The sequence below is a fragment of the Panthera onca genome, chromosome B3, assembly GCF_046562875.1.
Source record: "Panthera onca isolate mPanOnc1 chromosome B3, mPanOnc1 haplotype 2, whole genome shotgun sequence".
In the NCBI taxonomy this organism is placed as follows: Eukaryota; Metazoa; Chordata; class Mammalia; order Carnivora; family Felidae; genus Panthera; species Panthera onca.
The window spans coordinates 9,008,684-9,032,033 of NC_138344.1; the positions used below are offsets into that span (position 1 = coordinate 9,008,684).

Here is a 23,350-nt window from a genome sequence, read left to right on the forward strand (position 1 = left end):
CCTGCCCTGCAAGTTACAATGTAGATATTTCCCCCAGTTCACCATGGGGACCAGAAGAATCTCTACCAGTTGCAAGAGGACAAAAATTTCCTCCCACAGCTGGAGTTACCTCAAGCAAGCCTCACAGGGCAGAACTACAGGGAGTGATTAAGTGCAATGTCCTTTTGAGGTTTCTGGTGTTGATGTTGGATGCAGGTGACTGAAACCAGATAGAGGTGCCTCTAGGTAAATCAGTCATCTTAAAGGCAACAAAACCAAATGGTCTTCTGATGACATTCATGATGTCAAAGAAAACAGAAAGCACTGGAGAAAACCTGGTCCCTTTGTTGGATTCTATATTCAGAAATTCCAAAATACTACTTCACTAAAATTCTGACTTTGTGCTAGGAGAAAAAAAAAAAAAGTATCCCAAGAGTCAGAAAAGAAAGAATATTCTTTCGGCAGCAGTAACGTCAAATGCTAAATATAGCATAGCAGATCCGCTATGTCAGATTCACAAGCAGCCTTTCAAATTCATATCATCCGTTATAGTAAACAAAAAAAAAGACTTTCATTTTCCCTTCTAATAGAAAGAAGTGGCACGGAAAGTGAAAGATCAAGGAGTGAGAACCTCCATTTCCAGCAGAATAATAGCCTAAATATTCTGAACAATCCTCTGAATGAAACAACCAAAATGCTAAAATATTTGTTTCAAAAAACATTTTGAATGCATTGCTGAGCCTCTCAGAAAAGAAGAAGTCTGTAGATGCCAAAAACAAAGTGAGACCAAAAATAAATAAATAAATAAATGAATAAAATAAAATAAAATAAAATAAAATAAAATAAAATAAAACAAAACAAAGAAACCTTGTAAGGTAAGCAAACATCAAAGCATATTTTCTCCTGGAGGGGTTCTACCAAGCCCTGGAGACCTTGAGCTTCTGCTTTGAAGGCTGCAGGAGACCCGGGGAAGTGAAACACAGGGCTCACTCATGGTGGGGCATCCCCAAAGGTCTTCATTCTCAATTCACAGAAAGGGAGAGCAAGAACAACATTTTATCCCAAGTTCTCTCTATGAATATACACCTACAAGCAAATCTTCACATCCATTTGAATGTATGATCCATATCCGTTTGTGGCCCCCCAAATCTGAGGCAAGGGATACAGTCACTCACGTGCTAGCATCAAATGACAAACAGAAGCAAATATGAATGCTTTCTTAAATTAAGCGGCCTCAATTCCATCCTTGAATATTTTCCACAGATAAAATTCCACGTACAATGAGTGACTTACTGTAAAAAAAATCACAAAGCAAACCAGGAAACAAAGCCCTGTGAGTGAGAGGCAAGAGAAAGGAGAATCAGAAGAGCAAAGACTGGAGATTAATTTATGGAAATCATAGGACATAACTAAGCTGAACATCTCAAAAAATGAAATCAATTTGAGATATGAGCAAGGAATAAGGCCATAAAAGCAGACATACTGATGTGGAAATAAAATTTCTAGAAGTGAAAAATCTAATAATTGGAACTAAAAAGTCAGAGAGGAGGATGTTAAGTGGAGAGCCCAAGGGTGAGGAAACCCACTAACAGAAAAATAATAGACTGTTTTAAACAACCTTCTCAAGAAAACATGTGGAAAGCCACTGGAGAATGATGCTTCCACCCTATCCATACAAACAAAGGTTTTAAAAGTGCTCAACAATCCATTTATTATAACTTTCCTTGAGCCTATCAGAAGTCAAAGTCATAAAGCAGACAAATGAAATGAATTCCAGAGTGTTAAGTCCCCTGCAAGGATAGACACACAAAGTTTTTACCTTTGTTGGAGCACAACAGGAAGAAAGCAGCTGCTACATTAGAAGTAAAATGTTAAGAAATTCCTGAAAGCCCTGTGTAGGATAGCTATTGACTAGAATCAATCGTACACAAGAGGAGTTCACCCTTACTTACAAACTCTTCTCTTTGGATCAGTTGTAGAGTCGGAGAATAAGAAAAGTGCCCCCTGCACCACCACCCCCACATGCACAGTGGAATAGGCCAGTTGAAGGTCAGTTGCTACTGATGGACAGGGTAAAATACCACCTGCTTCTTTGGACGCTCTCCTACAAAGTAAGACCTTAAATTGCTGTGGGAGGACCAGCAGACCCTCTCACCCTCAGGACTCAGTACTCAGTGCTTCTGAGATGGGGGGAGGTGCAAAAGTTGTCTGCCCCTGGGGGCAGAAACAGAGTGTGGAGCCTAGGTTCTCTGTGATGCAGACAAGCTGGTGAGGGCTCAGGGTGGGGCAGGAACACTGAGCATTGCCCTTGCCCCTGACCCTCCCCCTGCCCTGTAGGCTCTAAGCCAATTACAGGACAACAGCAACCACCACTGGAAGAAATGGAAGCCAGCCGCACACACTAAGAGTAATAAGAACAAAACCCACTCCTGATCAGATCCACGGCACTCCATGTTGACAGAAGAAGGCAGATCCATTACTGAATGTAAATAGTATGGATCTCATTCTCTACTATTCTTCCAAACCTATTGAATTCCTAACATTCAATAAACAAACAAACAAACAAAACCACTATCAGGAAATAAGCAGAAATAGGCTCAGAGAAGATTTAAATGCTAAAATTATTAAATAGGGACTTGCAAAGAAATATGATTAATATGTTAAAGGCTATCATGCAAAAGAAGGAAAATGTGAATGACCAGATGGGGAATTTTAGCCGGGAGAAGGAAACTGTAAAAAAAAAAAAAAAAAAAAAAAAAAAAAAGAGTCAAGAGGAAATTCTATAAATTTTTTTAAATTATATCAGACATGAATTCTCTTGGTGGGCATATCAGAAGACTGGACAGATAATGAAATAATCAGGGAGTTTAAAGAACAATGTATAAAATTACACAAATCTAAACAAGCAAGGAGGAAAGAAAGAAAGAAAGAAAGAAAGAACAGAATAAATCATTCAAGAACTGTGGGACAACAATACAAAAGGGTCTCACATATATATAAATGGGGTTTCCAGCATGGGAAGAGAGAATGAGGCAGAATACATATTTGAAGAGATAAAGACTGAAATTTTTCAAAACTTAATGAAAAATACATCACAGACATAGGTAGCTCAGAGAAGTTTGAAATGATATGTGAATAATAGATACATACATATATACATCACACCTACATAAGTCATAGTCAAACTGATGGAAACCAAAGATAATGAGAAAATCTTGAGGGCAACCAGAAAAAAAGTAAAACATTGAAGAGGGAGACACAAAGATAAGAATTATACCATAGTTCCTACCAGCCAACTATGCAGCCAGAAGACATTAGAGCAACATCTTTAATATACTGAAAGGAAAACAAAACAAAAAAAAAAAACCTGTCAACCTAGAATTCCATACTCAGAAAAAAAAATTCAAAATAAAGGGAAATATAAAGACTTTTCTCATAAAAATAAAAGCTCAGAGAGTTATTGCCTGCCGATATGCCAATAATACAAGAAGTATTAAAGTTCTTCAGAAAGGAAAAATTGCAGGTGAAAAATTGGATCTAAAATAAATAAAGTAGACCCAAAAGAGGGAAAATAAGAGATAAAGCTGTTAGTTTCTTATGACTGCTATACCAAATTACCACAAACTTCGTGGCTTCAAATACCACCACAAACTACTTCTCTTATGTAGTTCTGAAGTCCAGAAGTATGGGTTCAGTGAGCCAAAGCCAGCGATGTGCCAGGATGATGCTCCTGCAGGAGGCTCTAGGAAGGAATCCATTTCCTTGTCTTTTCTAGCATCTAGAGGTTCAGTCCTTGCATACCTGAGACCATGAACCTTTCCCCCATCTTCAAAGACGTAGCATCTTCTTTTTGTGCCTCTGTTTCTGCCCCATGACCTGTCTATTCACAGTCTCCTTCTGCCCCTCACTGAAAAATGTGCTTATGATGACATTTAGGCCCCATCCAAATAATCCAGTATAATCTCTTCATCTAGAGACCCTTAACTTAATAATAACTGCAAAATCTTTACCATATAAGGTATCCTTCACAGGTTGCTGGGATTAGGATATGAATATATCCTAATATATGGGGGGGGGGGGGCATAGTCAGATTACCACAATATAAAAACACTTCCCACCTCATTTTATGAAGCCAGCATTATCCGAATACCAAAACCATACAATGATATTTAAAGAAAAAGAAATTATACAGATCAATATTCCTCATAAGTGTGGGGCAAATATTATCCCAAACAAATGGAGTTTTTATCAAAAAATAGTACACTTATCCTGATGAGCACTGAGTAGTATACGGAACTGTTGAATCACTGGATTGTACACCTGAAACTAATATAACACTGTATGTTAACTGTATTGGAATTAAAATAAAAAAATGAAATAAAATAAAAATGCAAGTTTGGGTCAACAATTGAAAATCAAACAATATTCACCACATGAGCAGGTTAAAAACAAAAAATAATATGACCATTTTTGACAATTCTCAGCTTACTAAAATTATAATTCAACTTTTTCAAGGATATCTATTTTAAAAAACCTACAAATAATACCATACTTAACGGTAAAAGACTAGTTTCCCTCTACAATCACAAGAACAAGTTATACTACCTCTTATCACCACTTCTATTAAATATTATATTGGAGTTCCTAGGCAATATTATAAGGCAAGAAAAATTTTTAAAATACAAAATAAACAAAAAGTAATAAAATTCTTTATTCACAGTCAACAGGCATGTCCTGTATGCTAAAAATTTAAAAAGAAAAAAAAAAACTATGCAAAAAGCTATTGGAAGTAAAAACGGTAGCAAAGTCACATGAATCAAAGTTGATACACAAAAAATCAACTGTATTTTCATATACTACCAATAAAAAATGAATTTCTTTGCCATAACCTCAAAGGTGAAATGGGAGGTACATCTAAAAAATATATAGGGGCTCCTGGGTGGCTCAGTCGGTTAAAAGCATCCGACTTCGGCTCAGGTCATGATCTTGTGGTTGTTGAGTTTGAGCCCAGGGTTGGGCTCTGTGCTGACAACTCAGAGCCTGGAGCCTGCTTCAGATTCTATGTCTCCCTCTCTCTCTGCCCCTCTCCCACTTATACTCTCTCTCTCTCTCTCTCTCTCAAAAATAAACATTTAAAAAAATTAAAAATAAATTAAAAAAATAATAAAAAAATATGTAAGAAGTTTATACTAAACATTGTATAACACTTAAAGAAATTAAAGAAGGCCTAAATAAACAGAGAGGCATAACATGTTCATGTGTAGAAAAAACACAATATTGTGAAGATTTCAATTCTTCTCAAATTTCAAAATCTCAGTAGCCTTTCTTAAAAAGGAAAAGAAACAGAAGAATATTAGTTCTTGATCTACGCTTCATGATATAGACTAAAATCAACTTGATATATACTTAAATATAAAACTTAAAACTATTTTAAAACCTTAGAATAAAAATTTTGTGATCTTGTTTTAGGCAAAGGTTTCTTAAGCTCAGTACTATTAACATTTTGAGGTGGGTTGGGGGGGCTGTCTGTGCATTGTAGGGTGTTTAGTAGCATATCTGGCCTCTACACTATAGATGACAGTAGAAATCCTTCCAGTTGTGACCAGTGTGACAATCAAAAATGTCTCTAGACCAATTTTCTCCTGAGGAGCAAAAATATATCCCCAGTAAATAACCACTGAGTCAAGTAAATATGTCTTATCTAGAATACATAAATCACTAACCCTAAGCATAAACAAAACCAAAAACAAAGCAAAACAAAAAAAACAGTATTTTAAAAATCTCTACTCTTTAGGAGACACTTTTAAGAAAGTGAAAATCAAGTCACAGATTGGATAAAAATATTTGCAAAGCACATATCTGATGAAGAATTTGTATCCAAAATAAATAATCGAACTCAATAGTAAGAAAAAATATTTGAAGAGACATTTCAATATCATTGATCACCAAGGAAACACAAAGTCAACTATAATGAAATACTATTTCATACCTATTAGACTGGAAAAAAATTTAAAAATAAAAATACAAAGTACTAGCAAGGATACTAAGCAACTGAAATTCTCATACAATGTTGGTAGGAATGCAATACTTTGGAAGAACAACCACTTTGTAAAATTATGGGGCAGCTTGTTAGAAATTTAAACATACACTTAATTTCTTTACCCAATATAAATGAAAATATATATTCACAGAAATACCTGTATATGTGAATAGTAACTCTATTCGTAATAACAAGTCTGGAAACAGCCCACATGTCTACCAACTGAATAGATAAATGAACCATGGCCCATCCACTCAACAAAATAATACTCAGCAATAAAAAGGAATAAGCTACTGATACATGCAAACAATATGAATGAATCTCATGAGCATTATGTTAAGTGAAAGAAGACAGGACAAAAGACCACATATTCCATCTATACGGCATTCTGAAAAAAGGCAAAATCATAGGAAGAGAAATCAGTTCAGTAGTTAAGGCTACCCTTGCGTACCCCAAGAAACAGTTAGGAAAGAAGTAACTTCTCAAGGGAGGTTAAAGGCCCTACATTATGGGTGATAACAAGAACAGATGCAGGGATTCCACTTATTTCTTCGATAAATATTTAGTGTGCACCTGTTTTGTGCAGGGACTCTTGGTTCGTAGAGATACCATGGTGACAAAATACAGCAAACAGTCTGTGTTCTCATGGAGCCAACAGGGAGGGCCATGAAGAAAACAGAACAGGGTCATGTGATAAAGAGGCTCTGGATGGAGGAATAACTCTCAATATGGTGATCCAAGAAGGCAGATGATATATAATAAGAAGAAATCGACCATGTCAAGCTATGGAGAAAAGGGAACAGCAAATGCAGAGGCCCAGGGGAGTGTAGTTAGCTCACTGTTTTCAAGGAATAGAAAGATTATTCTGGTTGGAGGATACTGAGTGACAAAGGAGTAAGATATAGGTGAGAAAGGTATGCAGTCTGGCAGAGGCAATAAAATTTCGATTTTACTAAAACTACAAAGGTTATTAAGGTTCACATGACCACATATGGATTCATACATTTGGAGAAATCTAGAACATATGAATTGTAGCATAAACAATTACTCTTACATATAGGGAATTGCATCTTGAAGGTAAAGGATCTTCTCTCATTATTGCACAGTCGAAAGAGGTGGCAGATTATGAAGCTTAAGATTCATGGGCCACCTGGGTGGCTCAGTGAGTTGAGCGTCCGACTTCGGTTCAGGTCATGATCTCGCAGTTTGAGTTCGAGCCCCGCATCAGGATCTGTGCTGACAGCTCAGAGCCTGGAGCCTGCTACGGATTCTGTGTCTCCCTCTCCCTCTCCCTCTGCCCCTCCCCCACTCATGCTCGTGCGCTCTCTCTCTCTCTCTCTGTCTCTCTCTCTTTCTCAAAAATAAATAAACATTTTAAAAAAAGATTCAGACAGGGGATAAATTGGAGCTCTAGCTCTTACTAATCACATGTCTTTCCAGGGCCTCAATTTTATCATCTAATAATGGAGATAATAAATACAATTCTGTTTTTTTCTTTACCTTGCAGAGCTGTTATATGGAACAATTAATCATATGGAAATACTCTGTAAAGAGTTAATTCCCTTAGCAGATATAAATTATTATACCTCATGAACATACTTCTAGAATAGAATGTTCTGTGATAGATTATGATTGATTCTGATACAATATATTACATGTTTCTGCTACAGTAACCACATATAGTCAACTTTTAGTATCCTTGCTAATTGAGAAAATTTTTCAGGTAATACAAAATTTGTTTTATTTCCCTCTGAAATAGATATTTTATAGCATATTGGCTTTATAATTATATTTATCCTGAGTTCTTACATAATTTGCAGGCTTCCGAAAATGAACATTTCCAAAACTGAACTCATTATTCCCTCCACAGCAGCCTTGTTCTCTCATATATGCCTTTGTTGGCATTATACTGTTCACCTATCACCCAAAGTAGAAATACTTCAACTCTGTGACCTTTATCCCTACTTCCAACCAACCACCACGGCCTCTCAATTCTTAGACATCTCTTGTAAATTTAGACCCTTCCACATTTCCATAGACCTCTTCCTTGGAAACCACATCACCTGTTGGAAGATTAACAATTGCTATTATTTCTGGAGTACCCATGTGCCAGGCACTGTTCTAAGCCCTTTAAAATCTTTGGATTGCCCCAGGAAGAAGGTACTGGTTATGACTCACAATTTATAAATGGAGAAACCAAGGCACAGAATATTTAAGCACCCTTCCCAAGGTCAAGCTGATACATGGCAGAACCAAGATTACACCCCCCCACACACGCACACACAGTGAGTCTGATTCTAGTCTAACTGCATAAAACCTCTTCTGTGTCAAGTTCTAGGTCACCTAACTTCCCCTCACCCTGGACTTCAGCTCCACATGACTGCCACAAAACTTTCTTCCAAAACAAGTCTGATCTTGTCATTTCTTCGCATTTAATAACATCTTATGAGCCCATTATTGCCTTCAGGAGACACTTCCTAACATGAAAAATAAGGGCCTTAACCACTTAGCCCAAATCACCTTTCTCATCTATCATCATATCCCATAATCAACCTACAGTCCTGTAGTCCTGGTGCCCTGAGATTTCCAGAGCATTAGGTCCAGGCCCCCCAGCCTCTGCAAATGCTGTTTTTCTACTGGAGAAGATACTCCCCTATTTCTCTGCATGTGCCAGTCTGACTTCAAGATACAGATCAAATAGCACTCAAAATCAGTTTTATCACTATACAGTGGGCATAATTATTCTCTTCCTCAACTCCCAAGGGAACTATGAGGACCAAGTGATATTAAGTAAAAACTTTGTAAGACCAAAGTACTTATGTGGTAGGGAATAAGCAAAGCTATTCAACTATAAGGTTTTACAGTCTTCCCCACTCCCTCCAACTGGCCTTGGAAGGAGGAAGATTCATTCATAGTCTTCCTTTCGTGGACTGATGAGGCAAACGTGGGAAGCCTAAAAGAGATATTCAACCAGTCAAAATGCCATAGAGTTTTGAGGGTTTGTACTGAAAAAGGAGGGGTTACCTACTATTTATGTATGTGCAGACTGATAACAGAAAGATGAGGACAACTTGTGGATGGTTTGGATGTGTTTTATATATTCTCTGTCATGCCTTCTTAAGAGAGATACAAATAGTTCTTCAAATGGTTTGGGGTTTCCTTTTTTTTTTTTTTTTTTTTTTTTTTTTTTAAAGAAAAGCAGTGTGTGAGCCCTGGGAAGCTGTGGTGGTGGAGTGAGATCACCTCACATCCAGAGCCATGCAAAGGTTACACTCTGCCCTTTTAGGGTATGATAAATGCAGGGTGGAGGGGTCTCCAATTGCAAGGTTTTATTTTATTTTATTTTGCAATTCCAATTATTTAATTTTGAGAAAGAGAGCAGAGGCACTCGAGTAGGGGAGGGGCAGAGAGAGAGGGAGAGAGAATCCATGCTGTCAGCCCAGAGCCCGACGCGGCACTCGATCCCACGAACCATTGAGATCATGACCTGAGCTGAAATCAAGAGTCAGATGCTTAACCAACTGAGCCACCCAGGCGCAACTTTAGGTTTCTGGCTGAGGTTTCTGTGAAAGCCATGTGACTATAAGACCACCATGCAGATGGGATTTAAATAGCTCACCCCTGGGGGTGTAAGTCCCCCTTTGATCCCACCACACAGGCAAATGGTCTCTTGTCTCTGCTTGCAATGCACTTTGTTTATCCCCCTGCTCTGGTATACCTTGCTGTATCACAATGTCCTGTTAACGTGACTTACACATACACACACATACCTTCCCTGGAGAATGCGAGTGCCTCAACAAGGATTAAATAATATTTACCTTCATATTCCTAATATCTTCCATGCTTCCTAGCCCTGGTTGCCTAGAGAGATGCAAATCCCAGGACAAGGAAAAGGCACAGCTCACTTTCTCCAATTCTAATTCCTCTTATTAAAAGTGTCCACAGAGAGAAGTCTTTATGTTCTTGTAGCCCCTTTGTTAGTTCTAATATTCGTCAGAAATCCACGCTTTACAGAAAAGGAAAATAAGAGGATTTCACCAGGCGACAAGGGGTCTGAGGTCTAGGGCCACTTCAGCCAGCGAGGGTCTCTGGACAGGTCCAGCCATGCCCTGAGCTTCAGTTCCTCAACTGAGGAATTGGGGCTCGATGATCTTTATGGATTTTTAAGCTCTAAAATTCAGGGCTCCCTTAGTAATACTGGGCCCTACATGCCTCTGGCAGGGGGCCGCGATGGGGGTGGAGGCCAAAAGTAAACAAATACACAGAGAATTCTAGAAGTGAGAGGCGCTCACTTCACTAAAGTTTCTGTTTTCTTTGGACCACTTCTGTCGCTTCTCGATCTCCTCAGCAGAAAGCTCCGCTCTTCATTCCTGATCAGGTGTCTCCAGGACAGACAAAGGCAAAATGATTTGCAAAGAAGCCAAAAGGGGAATTCTGTAACTGTGTATTTTTCCACTCCGTTCTAATTTAAAACCACTTACAAGTGACAACTCCCAACCTGAGGCAGGTGCCTCCTGGTAGCTCATTATACCCTGGGGACCCCATATAAATCTTTTTTTTCTGAGAACAGCTATTGTCTTCCAAGGAAAAGCTTTTAGCATAATGGCAGGCTGAATAGAACATTGCTTTTGTGAGAATATTTTTAAGAAAAAGAAAAAGAGAAAGGTATTCTTTAGTAACTACAAATGTCGCTTCCTGCCTCCCCCACCTCAGGCCTCCTGGAAAGAACTGTGTGTGAGCCCCTGTGGTAGAGTGATGTCACCTCACCTCCCGAGACATACAAAGGTTACGCTCTGCTCTTTTAGGGTATGATAAATGCAGGGTGGAGGTGTCTCCAATTGCAAAAATAGCAGGTCCACCCCCTCCCATCCACCTTTGTTGTCTCCTGACATCTCACAAGTCAGTGAGTCAGGCGGTGACGAGTCACTTCAAGAATGAGAGTTTCTAATAAGAGAACGGCATTTTCCCTCAGAAGATGCCCACAAATTAACTCCTCCTCTCAGGTAACTCTTGAGAACAGTCAAGACAATATTGTTACAGGGGGAAATATGTCCAAAGGGGGAAAAATAATTGGCAATAAAGCCCCCGAAAAAAAAAAAATGAACCATCCATCACAGAGACGTAGCCCCCCAAACTAAAAAGGGACCCAACTTCCTCAGGACTGAAATGGGGATTTAGAATATGAGGTTATGGGGGACGTGTGGAGAAAATGGAAGTCAACAAAATGGCGGTGGGCTTTAATAAGCAGCATGTCCTGTTTGTGTGCCTTTCTGGGGAATACCCCAGGGAAGGGCAGATCCCTAAGGAGGGGGCCACCCTGGAACTCTGGGCTAGAGGCCTGGGGTCTCTTTGCTGAGCCACCACTTACCACCCTGGTGGGTGCAAGCTGGTTATTTACCTTTAGTGAGCCTTAACTTTGCTGTCTGCAATATGGGAAGAATGACAAGAGTCTGTGAGAGCACACTTAGCCCTTCTGCAAGAAGCAGAAAGGAGGCCTGGTTTAGGGGGATGGCTGAGCCTCAGAGACCCCGGAACCATTCTCCTCTCTGGGCTTCTCGCCCTCATCCACTGGGGTTTGAGTAAACAATGACCTTCAGTTCATGGGGTGCCTGGGTGGCTCAGTCGGTTACACGTCTGACTCTTAGTCATGATCTCACAGTTCGTGAGTTTAAGCCCCACATCGGGCTCTGCGCCTCTCTCTCTGCCCCTCCCCCATTTGTGCACACATTCATTCTCTTTCTCTCTCTCTCTCTCAAAATAAACATTAAAAAAACAAATGACCTTCAGTTCAAATCCAAAAAGCAAACAACACACACATACACACACACACACACACACACACACACACACACACACACACACACACACACCCCAGCCCTGAAAAGCACATAAACTTAAGAAAATATGAGTTCTCAACTCTCTACTTAGAAGTTGCATATTCCGAGCATCTGTTAAAGTACCTATTAACACATAACGTATTAAGGATTTAACCATGCAAAGTATAATCATGCCAGAACACCATTAGCCAATGGAGCCTAGTCCCAGAAAGCACTAGAAACGACTTCCTGGATCAACGTTGCCTTCCAAACCTATCCCCAGACCTGCTCAGGTGATGCCTTCTGCTCCAAACTGATGGAGCCCCCACTCCATTCTCCTGGACACTGTTCACTCCTCACTCACACTCTGCTCTCCAAATCCCAAAGGTCTGGGTTTCCTTTGACATCTGGAATCCTTCCAGTCAGGAAGGGCCTGGCCCTGCTAATTCCCAGATACCTCATCCACCAGGAGCCTAAAGCTAGAATGAGCTGTATGCCCTTTTGTAATGGCTCCTTTGATCGTCAGTTTCTCATCAAGCCTGTCTCCTCCGTAATGATTTCAGGGACAATCTCTGAGAACGACCCTGCTCATTGTCCCACTGAAAAGGGCAGATAGTGACTTTGCTCTTGGAGCTCTGCCAGCATTTTGGCTCTGAGGGCTCAGATCTCAAAGTGTAAAGTGAGTCTCTCTGGGGACCACGGTCAGCACCCATCCTCAATTCTCCAGACACCCGTAAAAGATCCACCAGGGAAACTGGGCTACCACTAAGCTGAAAATATAGTTATCAAGAAAATAAGGCTAATTATATCCAGGAAAATACCTTTTTATTTATTTAAAAAAATTTTTTTAATGTTTTTATATATACTTGAGAGAGAGAGAGAGAGAGAGAGAGAGAGACAGAACATGAGTGGGGGGAAAGGGCAGAGAGAGAGAGAGAGACACAGAATCTGAAGTAGGCTCCAGGCTCTGGGCTGTCAGCACAGAGCCCAACGTGGGACTCGAACTGATGAACGCGAGATCATGACCTGAGCTGAAGTCGGACGCTTAACTGACTGAGCCACCCAGGTGCCCCTATTTTTTAAAATTTTTTAATGTTTATTTATTTTTGAGAGACAGAGAGAGCACAGCAAGGGAGGGGCAGGGAGGGAGGAAGACAGAATCCAAAGCAGGCTCCAGGCTCCGAGCTGTCAGCACAGAGCCCAACATGGGACTCGAACCCATAACCCATGAGCTCATCACCTGGGCTGAAGTCGGACACTTAACTGACTGAGCCACCCGGGAGCCCTGGAAAATATCTTTTTTAAAAAAATGCTTTCGAAATATACATCAAATCACATTATCCTTCTAGGAGACTCTCTGGAGCCCAGACCCCTGGAAGGAGTAAAAGTAATCAATAAATTGTCCTTGATAATCTCTAGTCCAGGACTTTTGGACCAGGGAACCAGTCTCAAGCAAGGGACTACCTTCTCCCTGGGCCCCAGAGCCACGCTGTTACGTCTTAGGTTTCTGAAAGAAGACCGAAGTGATAACCCTACACGGAGGAAAGAACATGTTCCGGTGCACAAAATACCTCCTTATGAGGAGTGAGGGTCAGCCACTGCACTAGAAACTGGCCAAATCCCAGCTAGATACTCTGAAACTGGCCTGGCCCCGGGGAGGGAGGAAGAGGGTGAGACCACTCAAATTCACCTGGATGGAGGCCTGCAGGCAGGAGAGCCTTGAGCTCCTTTGCTATTTTCTCATTCTAAAACAATGCATCACATTTTGTGGTTGAAAGGAAGTTAAGTGGTTTTATTACTGATTTACAGACATGGTTAATTGCAATTTAGAGGGTAGGTGGTATTTATATTGTGCTGGATATTTCCTTTCTCAGAAACACAACATGGCATGTATCTGTATATACGTATCGCAACCTGCTGAGAAAATTGCTTCTTCTGCAGCCCAGAATCCGTAGCCCATAGTCTGAGACTATTCCCAGCACTGCAGCCCAGCCACACAATCTCCACTCTGTACGGGGATCTGAGGAGTCTGAATCTTCTCCCCCCCACCCCCACCCCCACCTTCCTGCCACAGCATCTGAAACATCCACCATGGAAAGGCTTACACTGAGTTGGGAAAGCAAAATGAAATTCACCGTGAGCCGGAAGCGGGTAATACATCTAGTTGTGGTCCACTCAGTGTGACTTGCTTTAACAACTAAGCTGGCTTCTAATAATGTGAGGACACAAGACAGCGAGGAGGGAAAGTTCTGGTTTTGAGGGGAACCTGAATGTAATGCTGAACACCTGCTTGAATGACAGTGTTCGGACATCTGTTGGGTATATGGACTCTGCAATCAGAGTAACAGAATCGGAAACCTGGTACCACCATGGACCAGGGTAGTTAACTCCCCTTAGCCCCATTTACCTCACCTGCAAAATGGATGACTTCAACCACCATCACAAAGGATACCAACCAGCTGCATCGTCCATACAAATAAGACTCCATACGGGCACCTGGGTGGCTCAGCTGGTTAAACATTTGACTTTGGCTCCGGTCATGATCTCGAGGTTCGTGAGTTCAAGCCCCACATCAGGCTTTGTGCTGACAGCTCAGAGCCTGGAGCCTACTTCGGATTCTGTGTCTCCCTCTCTCTCTGACCCTCCCCCCCACCTCTCAAAAATGAATAAACTTCAAAAAAAATTTTTTAAGAAAAATAAAAAGATAAAGACTCTGTACTACCAAAGTAGGTTACAACTCATCTTGCATGACTTGGCAATAGAAGATGCTAGCATGGTCAAGACACTAGCCTCTGTCACATTTTTGCTGATGACCTCAGATTAGTCCCAGGCCTGGCTCCAGAATTTGCAGGGCCCGCAAAATGAAAATGCAGACCCCCATGTTCAAAACCTTTTTAAGACTTGAAACCAAGTCCATGGCCCTTCTAAGCATGGGCTCTGAACGACTGTGCAGCAGGCACACCTATGAAGAATAGCTCTCATTAGTCTTTTCTCATCGAGCACAGCCCTGGCTGCCTCAGGGTCCAGCTCGAGGACCATCACTTGCAAGTCTATCGTGTCAAAAGGAAAGTGAACAGCATGCTTTCCACCATCACGTGGGTCTTCCCCATGCCTGCCTGGGCTACCTCTTGAGATGAACAACAGCTGACATATCAGCACATGTTGAAGAGAGAAAACTGTAATGACACAAGAGAGAATGCACTTAGGATCTCTAATCTTACGCCGCAGACAGAAACCAGCCTCCTTTGATTCATATAAAGGTGCTTAAAGGTGCTTTAAGATTTCTTTTTTTTTTTTTTTAACTGAACTATTTCAGAGTGTCAAATTATTCACGGACCTTTGCCGTGTCTCCAGTCCTCTCCTTAAAGCAGGAATGATCTTTCTAGTTATGACACCAACCAAAGCACCTGTGTCAGCATATGAAAAACGGAGAGAGCAGAGGCAATCCATCCCATAATCGGACATTGGGTCCTGCCCAGCTCCTATTTAGAAACTGACACTTCAGAACACAGGCTCACATAAATCCACTTTCTTACATAAATTATTGTTTGGCCAAGGTTGCACTAGAAAAACTGCCGTCTCTAACTTCCAAGAACGGCTCACATGCGAGCGGAGGACTCTGTGACTGTTAAAGAAACTGCTCTTAAATTCATAAAACACGTAAGAGAAGTTTTTGGAAAATCCCTTATTATTCATGAAAGCCTTTTAGGGCTTCATTAATTCAGATGGGATAATCAGTTGTTGATTAGCCAGGTTGTTAAGCATCCATTGTCAGATGTTGATGGGGTGTGAGAAATTACATTTTGCATCCACCAAAGAGTCACCTGAACACAGTTAGCACTTCATCAGGTAAGGTTGCATCTTCTGAGGATAAATTGGCCAGATTTTTACTCCCCAGTCTTTTCTTTCATCTCGCAAGGTTTTCTGTATTGCAAAGCCCTCCTCATTCTGTTTGGTGGTTTATCTTGCCTATCTAAGGTCTAAAATATGTCAGAAGCCAACACTGAAAGCTAATTGGTTACAGGTAAGTCAGATTTGTGCTCAGGGCTCTAATGTTACAGGGCCATTTTGTGTGTGTGTGTGTGTGTGTGTGTGTGTGTGTGTGTGTGTGTGTGTGTGTGTGTGTGTGTCTGTGTGTGTGTGTGTCTGTGTGTGTGCGCGCGTGCACACACGCATGTGTTGGTTTGGCTGACGGTTCTTGGCTAGAGCCTCTTCCATATTGTCAGCCCTTCAGATCCAAATGGTGTTCAAGTCCTCAAGAGGATTCTTCAGCAAGGGCTCCATCCACTTCCTTCCTTCCCGGCCCTTGTCTGGCCGTGGGAGCAGTATAAAGGCAGTGAGCATGGGGAGGACAGGCCCTGGATTCAAGGTTGGAAAATGTGACTCCAGTCCTGGTTCTCTTTTAGGAGAGGAAGTGACCGTCACCAGGAAACTGTTCTCAATTCCAGCAAGCCTTCATCTCCCTGACAATTTTCAGTTGATTTTTTTCTCCCTTTAACAACAGAGCAACATTAACATTTATTCTTTGTGCTGTGCCAAGAGTTGGAAATGCATTTCTATAAACATAAACTGGTCCTCAGACCTTATGGAGCTTCTGATCTGAGGGACAGGAAGCTTCCAAGGCTGTGAGGACACCCCATAATCACCAAATCTTCAAAGGAGGTTGTTTGTTTTTTACTCACGGAACTGTTCCAGGTGGTCAGCACTATCGGACTTGGGCATGGCTGTGATGGTCACCAATGGACATGAATTCCCTCCCAGAGTCTGGCAGAGAACATCCTGGCGGAAGTATACTTGCTTGGGGTTCACGCTTTTTTCCAGGATGTCAAGGTGAGTCTGGAGCAGAGACGAGGCAGAAGTGATTGTTATTCATGAAATATTTTTGACAACCACAATAGAAAACAGCAGCAAAGCTTATATTCATGTAACTCCCTATAGGCTGGAAGTACTTTTGTTCACTTAATGTGCCCGATATTGGGCATTAAGTGATTAAAAAGGGAGCTATTCCTACTAGCTAGGAGTTCAGGGAAGCTGAACAGGAAACAGTTTCTGCACATGTCTGCACCAAGGATATCTGTTTCCGAGTGGTACTGAAAGCAAGAGGGCAGGGCAGACAGCAAGCCTCTCATCACTAAGGCATATAAAGAATGTAGCCGCCACGAAAATAAAGCACACCCAGGGCACTATGAGACAGAGAGCTGCAGTGGCACAAGGAACATAAAGAGCATTGTGACCCATCAGAGGACAGTACAAAGCACAATCCAGGGTGGAATCCGAGGTGAAGAGAACAATGACCTGGTAGTGATTAATTTTCCCTACCCTACCTTCCCATTCAAACACTCATTTAAAACACAGAAAGACACAGAAATGGAATAGTCATTGAAACTAAGACTCTTGGTCAACAATCTTTAAGACCTCTGACCATATTTTTGCCAGCTCGAACTGTGGGACTAATCAGAAAGAGGTGAAGAGACTTCCTCCCATCCACACAACGTATCCTGACAACGGCGATATAGTAACCTCAGTAACCAGAGGGAGAAGCTGTCCCCTTCAGCACAAGACCATCAGTGTACAAAAATTATCCTTCCAGCTGAAAAGCTCAAGTTTTCACCACAATCAAGTTGGCATCAGGGCCAAGGAGAAACTGCCCACCTTGTTCTTTTGAGAAATAACAAAAGAACATGATAATAACATGAAACAAATATGAATCCTATGAAAATATGTATAAAATATTCATAAAATATGTTATTAAAAGGGAGTAGTACCTTCAAAAGTAAAGGGTGTGTTTGTGTGAAAAGCATTCACTGTGGAAGTGGTAGGCAGACAAGCGGCTCCCCCAAAGATCCATGCTCTAATCTCTGAAATCTATAAATATGTTACCTTCCGCAGCAAAAGGGACTTTGCAGATATATTAAGGATTAAGTTCTACTTGAGATACAGATTTTCTACTGCATTATTCAGCTGGGGCCAATCTAATCACAAATACTTAAAAGCAGGGAACTTCTCCCATCTGCAGAGAGCCAGAGACAGCAGCACGAGGACTCAGGCTGTCATTGCTGGCTTTGAAGATGGAGGAAGCGGGTCAAAAGCCAAGGAACATGATGTCCTCAAAGAGCTAGAAAATGATTCTTCTCCAAGAGCCTCCAGAAGGAACATAACCCCAACACCTTGATTTTGTCCTAGTGAGACCCATGTTGAACTTCTAACCTAAGAGCTATAAAGCAAAATAAAACAAAAGCTTATTATTTGAGCCACCAAGTTTGGGACAATTTGTTAGAGTAGCAACAGAAAATTAATACACAAATAAAGAAGAAAAAGACTTGTCTAAATTAAGTAAAAATTTTAGCATCTGCGTAAAAGTAGACTAAAACCTATTGTACCCCATTGAAATATCTGAGTTGCAAGGAGAAAGAAAAAGTCCAAAGGAAAGAAAAGATTACCAGATGACTCAGTATGACCTTTCCTCTAGCCTCAGGAATAGCTGAAAATGTGACCCTGAGTCATACTTTCTTTACAACTGAAACCCCAAATCATCTACCTCCACATAGCCTACTGACTTTATTATCCCCTGTCTGCCTCAACATAACTTTACTAGTCTAGGAAAGTCTTGCCCAGGAAAATATAAATCACAAATAAATTTATTGTTCATTCCAGGAACATCTCATCAACTCTTCAACAGAAAGCAACAACTGATTCTTTGATTCAAGATGCATGGAGACCCTGTCCTCATGATTCTTGCCTTACAGTGTCCCCCAATCTTAAACCACTGTGTCATGATCTTTACCCAATGCTAGTCAAGCCCCCACATTTAAAAAAAAAACTTTATTTATTTGAGAAAGAGTACATATGCACACACCAAGTGGGGGAAGGGCAGAGAGAGAGGGAGAGAGAGAATCCCAAGCAGGCTCCATGCTGTCAGTGAAGAGCCCTAAGCAGAGCTCTAATCTACAAATGTGAGATTATGACCTGAGCCAAAATCAAGAGCCGGCACTCAACCAATTGAGCCACTCAGGTGCCCCTGAATAACTTTCTTTTAACAAGATTTAAAGACTTAATAAACATTTCACCTTTTCCCTACCCCTTTTGAGATATTATCAAGACCCTGTCACATTCTTCCTTGTGAAGTATATTAGTTTCCTCTCGCTAATATAACAAATTGCCACAAATTTAGTGGGCTAAGGCAACACAAATTTATTGCCTTATAGTTCTGGAGGTCAGAAGTCCAAAATGGACCTTACTGGGCAAAAGTCAAGGTGTTGGGAGAATTACACTCCTTCTGGAGGCTCTAGAGGATCATTCATTTCCTTGCCTTTACCAGAATCTAGAGGTCACCTGTGTTCCTTGCCTCATGGTTCCTTCCTCCATCTCCAAAGCCAGGGATCCATAATTCCCACCTCTGCTTTCATGGTCACATCCCCTCCTCTGACCCTGACTCTTCTGTCTCATTCCGTCATGTTTAAGGACCCTTGTGATTACACTGGACCCAACCTGATAATCTAGGACAATCTCCCCATCTCAAGACCCTTAACTCAATTACACGTGCAAAATCTCTTGTACTCCATAAAGTAACATCATCACAAGTTTCAAGGATTAAGATGAGAACACCTTTGGCAGTTGGGGTGGGGGGAGCCATTATTCTGCCCAACACACAAAGGGAAGCAATAAACTCAGATTTCTCTTAGAAACGGGTTGCTCTGGTGATATTTCTGGGACCAGAATTTGACACAGGATTAAGTAAAAGAATTAGAAGGAGCATGTCTATCCCAGATTCAAGAGAAGAATTCAACCGAGGCCCATGTATCCAACCAAACCTTTGTACTTCATTCTTGTGATTGTTCATTGAGTAACGAGTACCAGGTATTTTTGAGATGCCCTGTGCTGTTGACAGGGAGACAGTCACACCCCCCAGAGGAGGCAAGGTAAGTAACAAAGTGTACATACACAAACACACGTAAACCAAAAGGTCTATGCAGAAAGCTAGGTATGAACATGGAAGAAACCCCAGGGCGGATGGTTTTCCTAGGCTATGATCAGCTTCATCTCTCAAGACCACACATGTCCCTAGTTAAGAGTGACTAGGGCAAAAGAAGCCATGCCTGGAGTCTAGAGACCTTCACTGAGCCCTTTCTGTGTATGTTGTGTGGTTGTTTGTGTCCTTCTCAAGGATGAGTCAGCTTGGCTCTGGTAAAGCCTAGTCTTGTGTGTTTGCCAATCTAACTAAAATCAACACCATTACACCTTATTGAGAAGAATGGGGGGTTGCACCCTACAATGAAGATTATTTTTAAGTAGTAGGCATGTGCATTTGTGTGTGTGTGTGTAGATAAACCTATAAATGTACATAAATGTACATGCAAAAATTATCCTTGGGTCTTACTTCCTTCTGCAACACTAGATGCCAGAGGAAAAGGATTACTGCTTAGTGTTTGACAGTAGAAAGGATTGTTACCCAGTGAACCTACAACCAGCCAAGTGTTTGCTCACGTGCATATGTGGTACATTCACATGTGCAAAAGCTCGAAAGCACATCACCTTATCTTTCCTGAAAATAATAACTGGAAGACATACCGCCCCAAAATCAAACTAAGAAATGATATAATAGGACAGTCCAGTTACACAAGGCTTGAGTCTACCCAACAATTGAAATATGGTTACTATGTAATACAAACATAAAAGACAAATATAATAATACAAATATAAAATAATAATACAATTACATGAAGCAAATATAAATATAATACAAATGTAAATATATACAAATATAATAACGCCACCATAAAAATAATTATATAGGGAGAAAATACAGATTATCAAATCTTAATAATATCATCTGATTCTAAAATGAAATTAAAAAGAGATGTGCAAGGGAAAAATTAAGTAAAACAAAATATGAACTTTTTAAACTTTCAGACATAGTGATATTATATAATCTTTAAAAACGGAAAGGTAATATATCGAGATGACTAACAGGGTAGGCTCTTGCATCAAACTGCCTAGAATCAAATTTGGGCTGTGGGTTCTGGAAAAGTTATGTAAATTCTGTATTAGCCTCTTTGTGACTCAGTTTTCTCATTTCAAATGTGTATAAAAATACCCACCTCAACCAGTGGTTGCTACTTAACCATATGCTATATGTGAAAAGTGCCTGTCATATAGGAAACACTCAATTTTACTTGTTATTTTTGATGGACAAGTAAAAGTTCAAATATGTTTTTATTAATTTATTGATCTATTTTTTTTAATTTGAGGAAGAGAGCATGTGAGCAGGGGAGGGAGAAAGAGGGAGGGAGGGAGGGAGGGAGGGAGGGAGAGAGGGAGAGAGGGAGAGAGAGAGAGAGAGAGAGAGAGAGAGAATCCCCAATAGGCTCCATGTTCAACACAGAGCCCAAAGTAAGGCTTGATACCATGACCCTGGGATCATGACCTGAGCCAAATTCAAGAGTCAGGCGCTCAACCAACTGAGTCACCCAGACAGCCCCAAATATGTTTTTTTTAAGAACAAAAAGGGAAACACTCGTTGAATTATAAACACTAAAGAGAAAAAAAATATGAGAGAAAATATGGTCGGTCCATGTTGTATAAGAAAGACAGTGGGGAGGGAAAGAGAGAGAGAAAAAGAGGAAGGGAGGACAGAAGGAAGAAAGAAAAGAATGAAAGAAAGAAGGGGAAGGGAAGGAAGGAAGGGAGAATGGGAGAGGAAGGGAAGGAGGGAGGGAGGGAGGAAAGAAGTAAAAAAGGAAGGGAACAAGGGAGACAGAAAGAAAAGCAAAGAAGCATGGAAAATAGCATAAAATAAAAGTGATAGAAGGAACACCAAAAATTGTTATAAGTAAAGATTAAACATCCTTATTAAGTGACAAAACCTTTTAGATTCATTTTTTTTTAAATCCCATTGCATACTGTATATAAGAAGTACTTTCAGAGAAAGAAAAAAATACATAATGTGTATGAAAACACTCCTAAATTATCTATTTTGTTTGCCTCCACTGAAGTATTTTAGGACAGAAATACTGAAACGTAAAGAATAAGCAAACATAAATTAAAGCAGGCATGGTGATAGTAATATATGACAAAGTCATATTTAAGACCAAGTACATTAAAAGGGATTTAAAAATCTTATTTTGATAAAGGGCAAAATTCACAATGAACATATAAAACTCATAAATCTTAAGAATCAAGTAACATAGACTGAAATATAGAATGCAAAAACAGAAGAAGGAGAAAAATAGTACAATGAGTGGGAGAGTCTTTAAGAAAGTGTTGAATAAATCACTTCCACAAAAATAATGATATACAGCATTTGAACAATACTGTTTTTATAGGTAAATGTCAAATTTTGTCTTTACAGAGAGCATTATTTTTTTCTTTTTCTCAAACATCCTCGGAACTGTAACTAAAATTAATCATATACAGGGCCTTTTAAAAATTCCCTAAATTGGGGTGCCTGAGTGGTTCAGCCATTTAAGCATCCAACTCTGGATTTTGGCTCAGGTTATGATATCATGGTTTGTGAGTTCGAGCCCCATGTCAGGCTCTGTGCTGACAGAGCAGAGCCTGCTTGGGATTTTCTCTCTCCCTCCCTCTCTGCTCCTTCCATGTCTCTCTCTCTCTCTCTCGAAATAAATAAACTCTAAAAAAATAATGTAAAAAATAAATACATAAAAATAATGTTTTAATTAAAAATAAAAATGCCCTATAGTTTCCCCCCAAAAGTAGAAATTGTACCAACTACATTATCTGACAATTCAATTAAATTAGGCATATGTAAAAATGGTTTGAAATACAGCAAAAGTCAAACTGTTAGGGAATAGAAAAATATCCTCCTGAAAGAAGGCTCATGGAAGAAATTCATGTATGAAAAGGAAAATCAATATTAAATCAGTGTAATTAAAGTCCTGGTAAGAGAAATGGACATCTGGTCTCCTGGGAAAGATGGCACAGGACAAGAATGGAAATGTCCCTTTCAGAATGTCAGCCATGTCTTGCCATCTCAGTGAAGGGAAATTGTAGAAATTTAGTTAAAAGAATGAATACAGTTGTGTGAGTTCAGATGATACTCTCTGATCATAAACAAATTCTTCTAATCACTTTCATAAGTTGCTGGGTGAAAGCTGCTCCCAGTATTGGTTATTATTGAAATCTGGACAGAGCAAAACCCATCTCATGATTACTCTCAAGATTCCAGGCCCCCAAACTTGGAAAGCAATATTCTCTTCTGCAGCATCTCCCCAAAATGTGTTCTGCAGGACATTACTAAGTGCTGGGGGGTGGGAAGGGAGGTGGAGGGACGGGAAATTCACAGCCAAAGCACCCGGAACATGGTGAGTTAAAGAAAATGGTAACATTTTCATGGCTGCAGAACTTTTCAGATTCTTTTTTTTAAATTTTTTTTTTAATGTTTATTTATTTTTGAGACAGAGAGAGACAGAGCATGAACAGGGGAGGGTCAGAGAGAGGGAGACACAGTATCTGAAACAGGCTCCAGGCTCTGAGCTGTCAGCACAGAGCCCGACGC

General features: G+C 40.4%; 1 protein-coding gene across 1 annotated transcript in view; it reads right to left on the reverse strand.

Annotated features, from left to right (window-relative positions):
• AGBL1 (AGBL carboxypeptidase 1) overlaps positions 1-23,350 on the reverse strand; it is a 754,644-nt gene that overhangs the window by 537,707 nt on the left and 193,587 nt on the right. Inside the window, exon 17 of the mRNA XM_078448995.2 lies at positions 16,518-16,671. Within this exon, the coding sequence (XP_078305121.2) occupies positions 16,518-16,671 (154 nt within the window). The remainder of the gene's footprint in view (positions 1-16,517; positions 16,672-23,350) is intronic.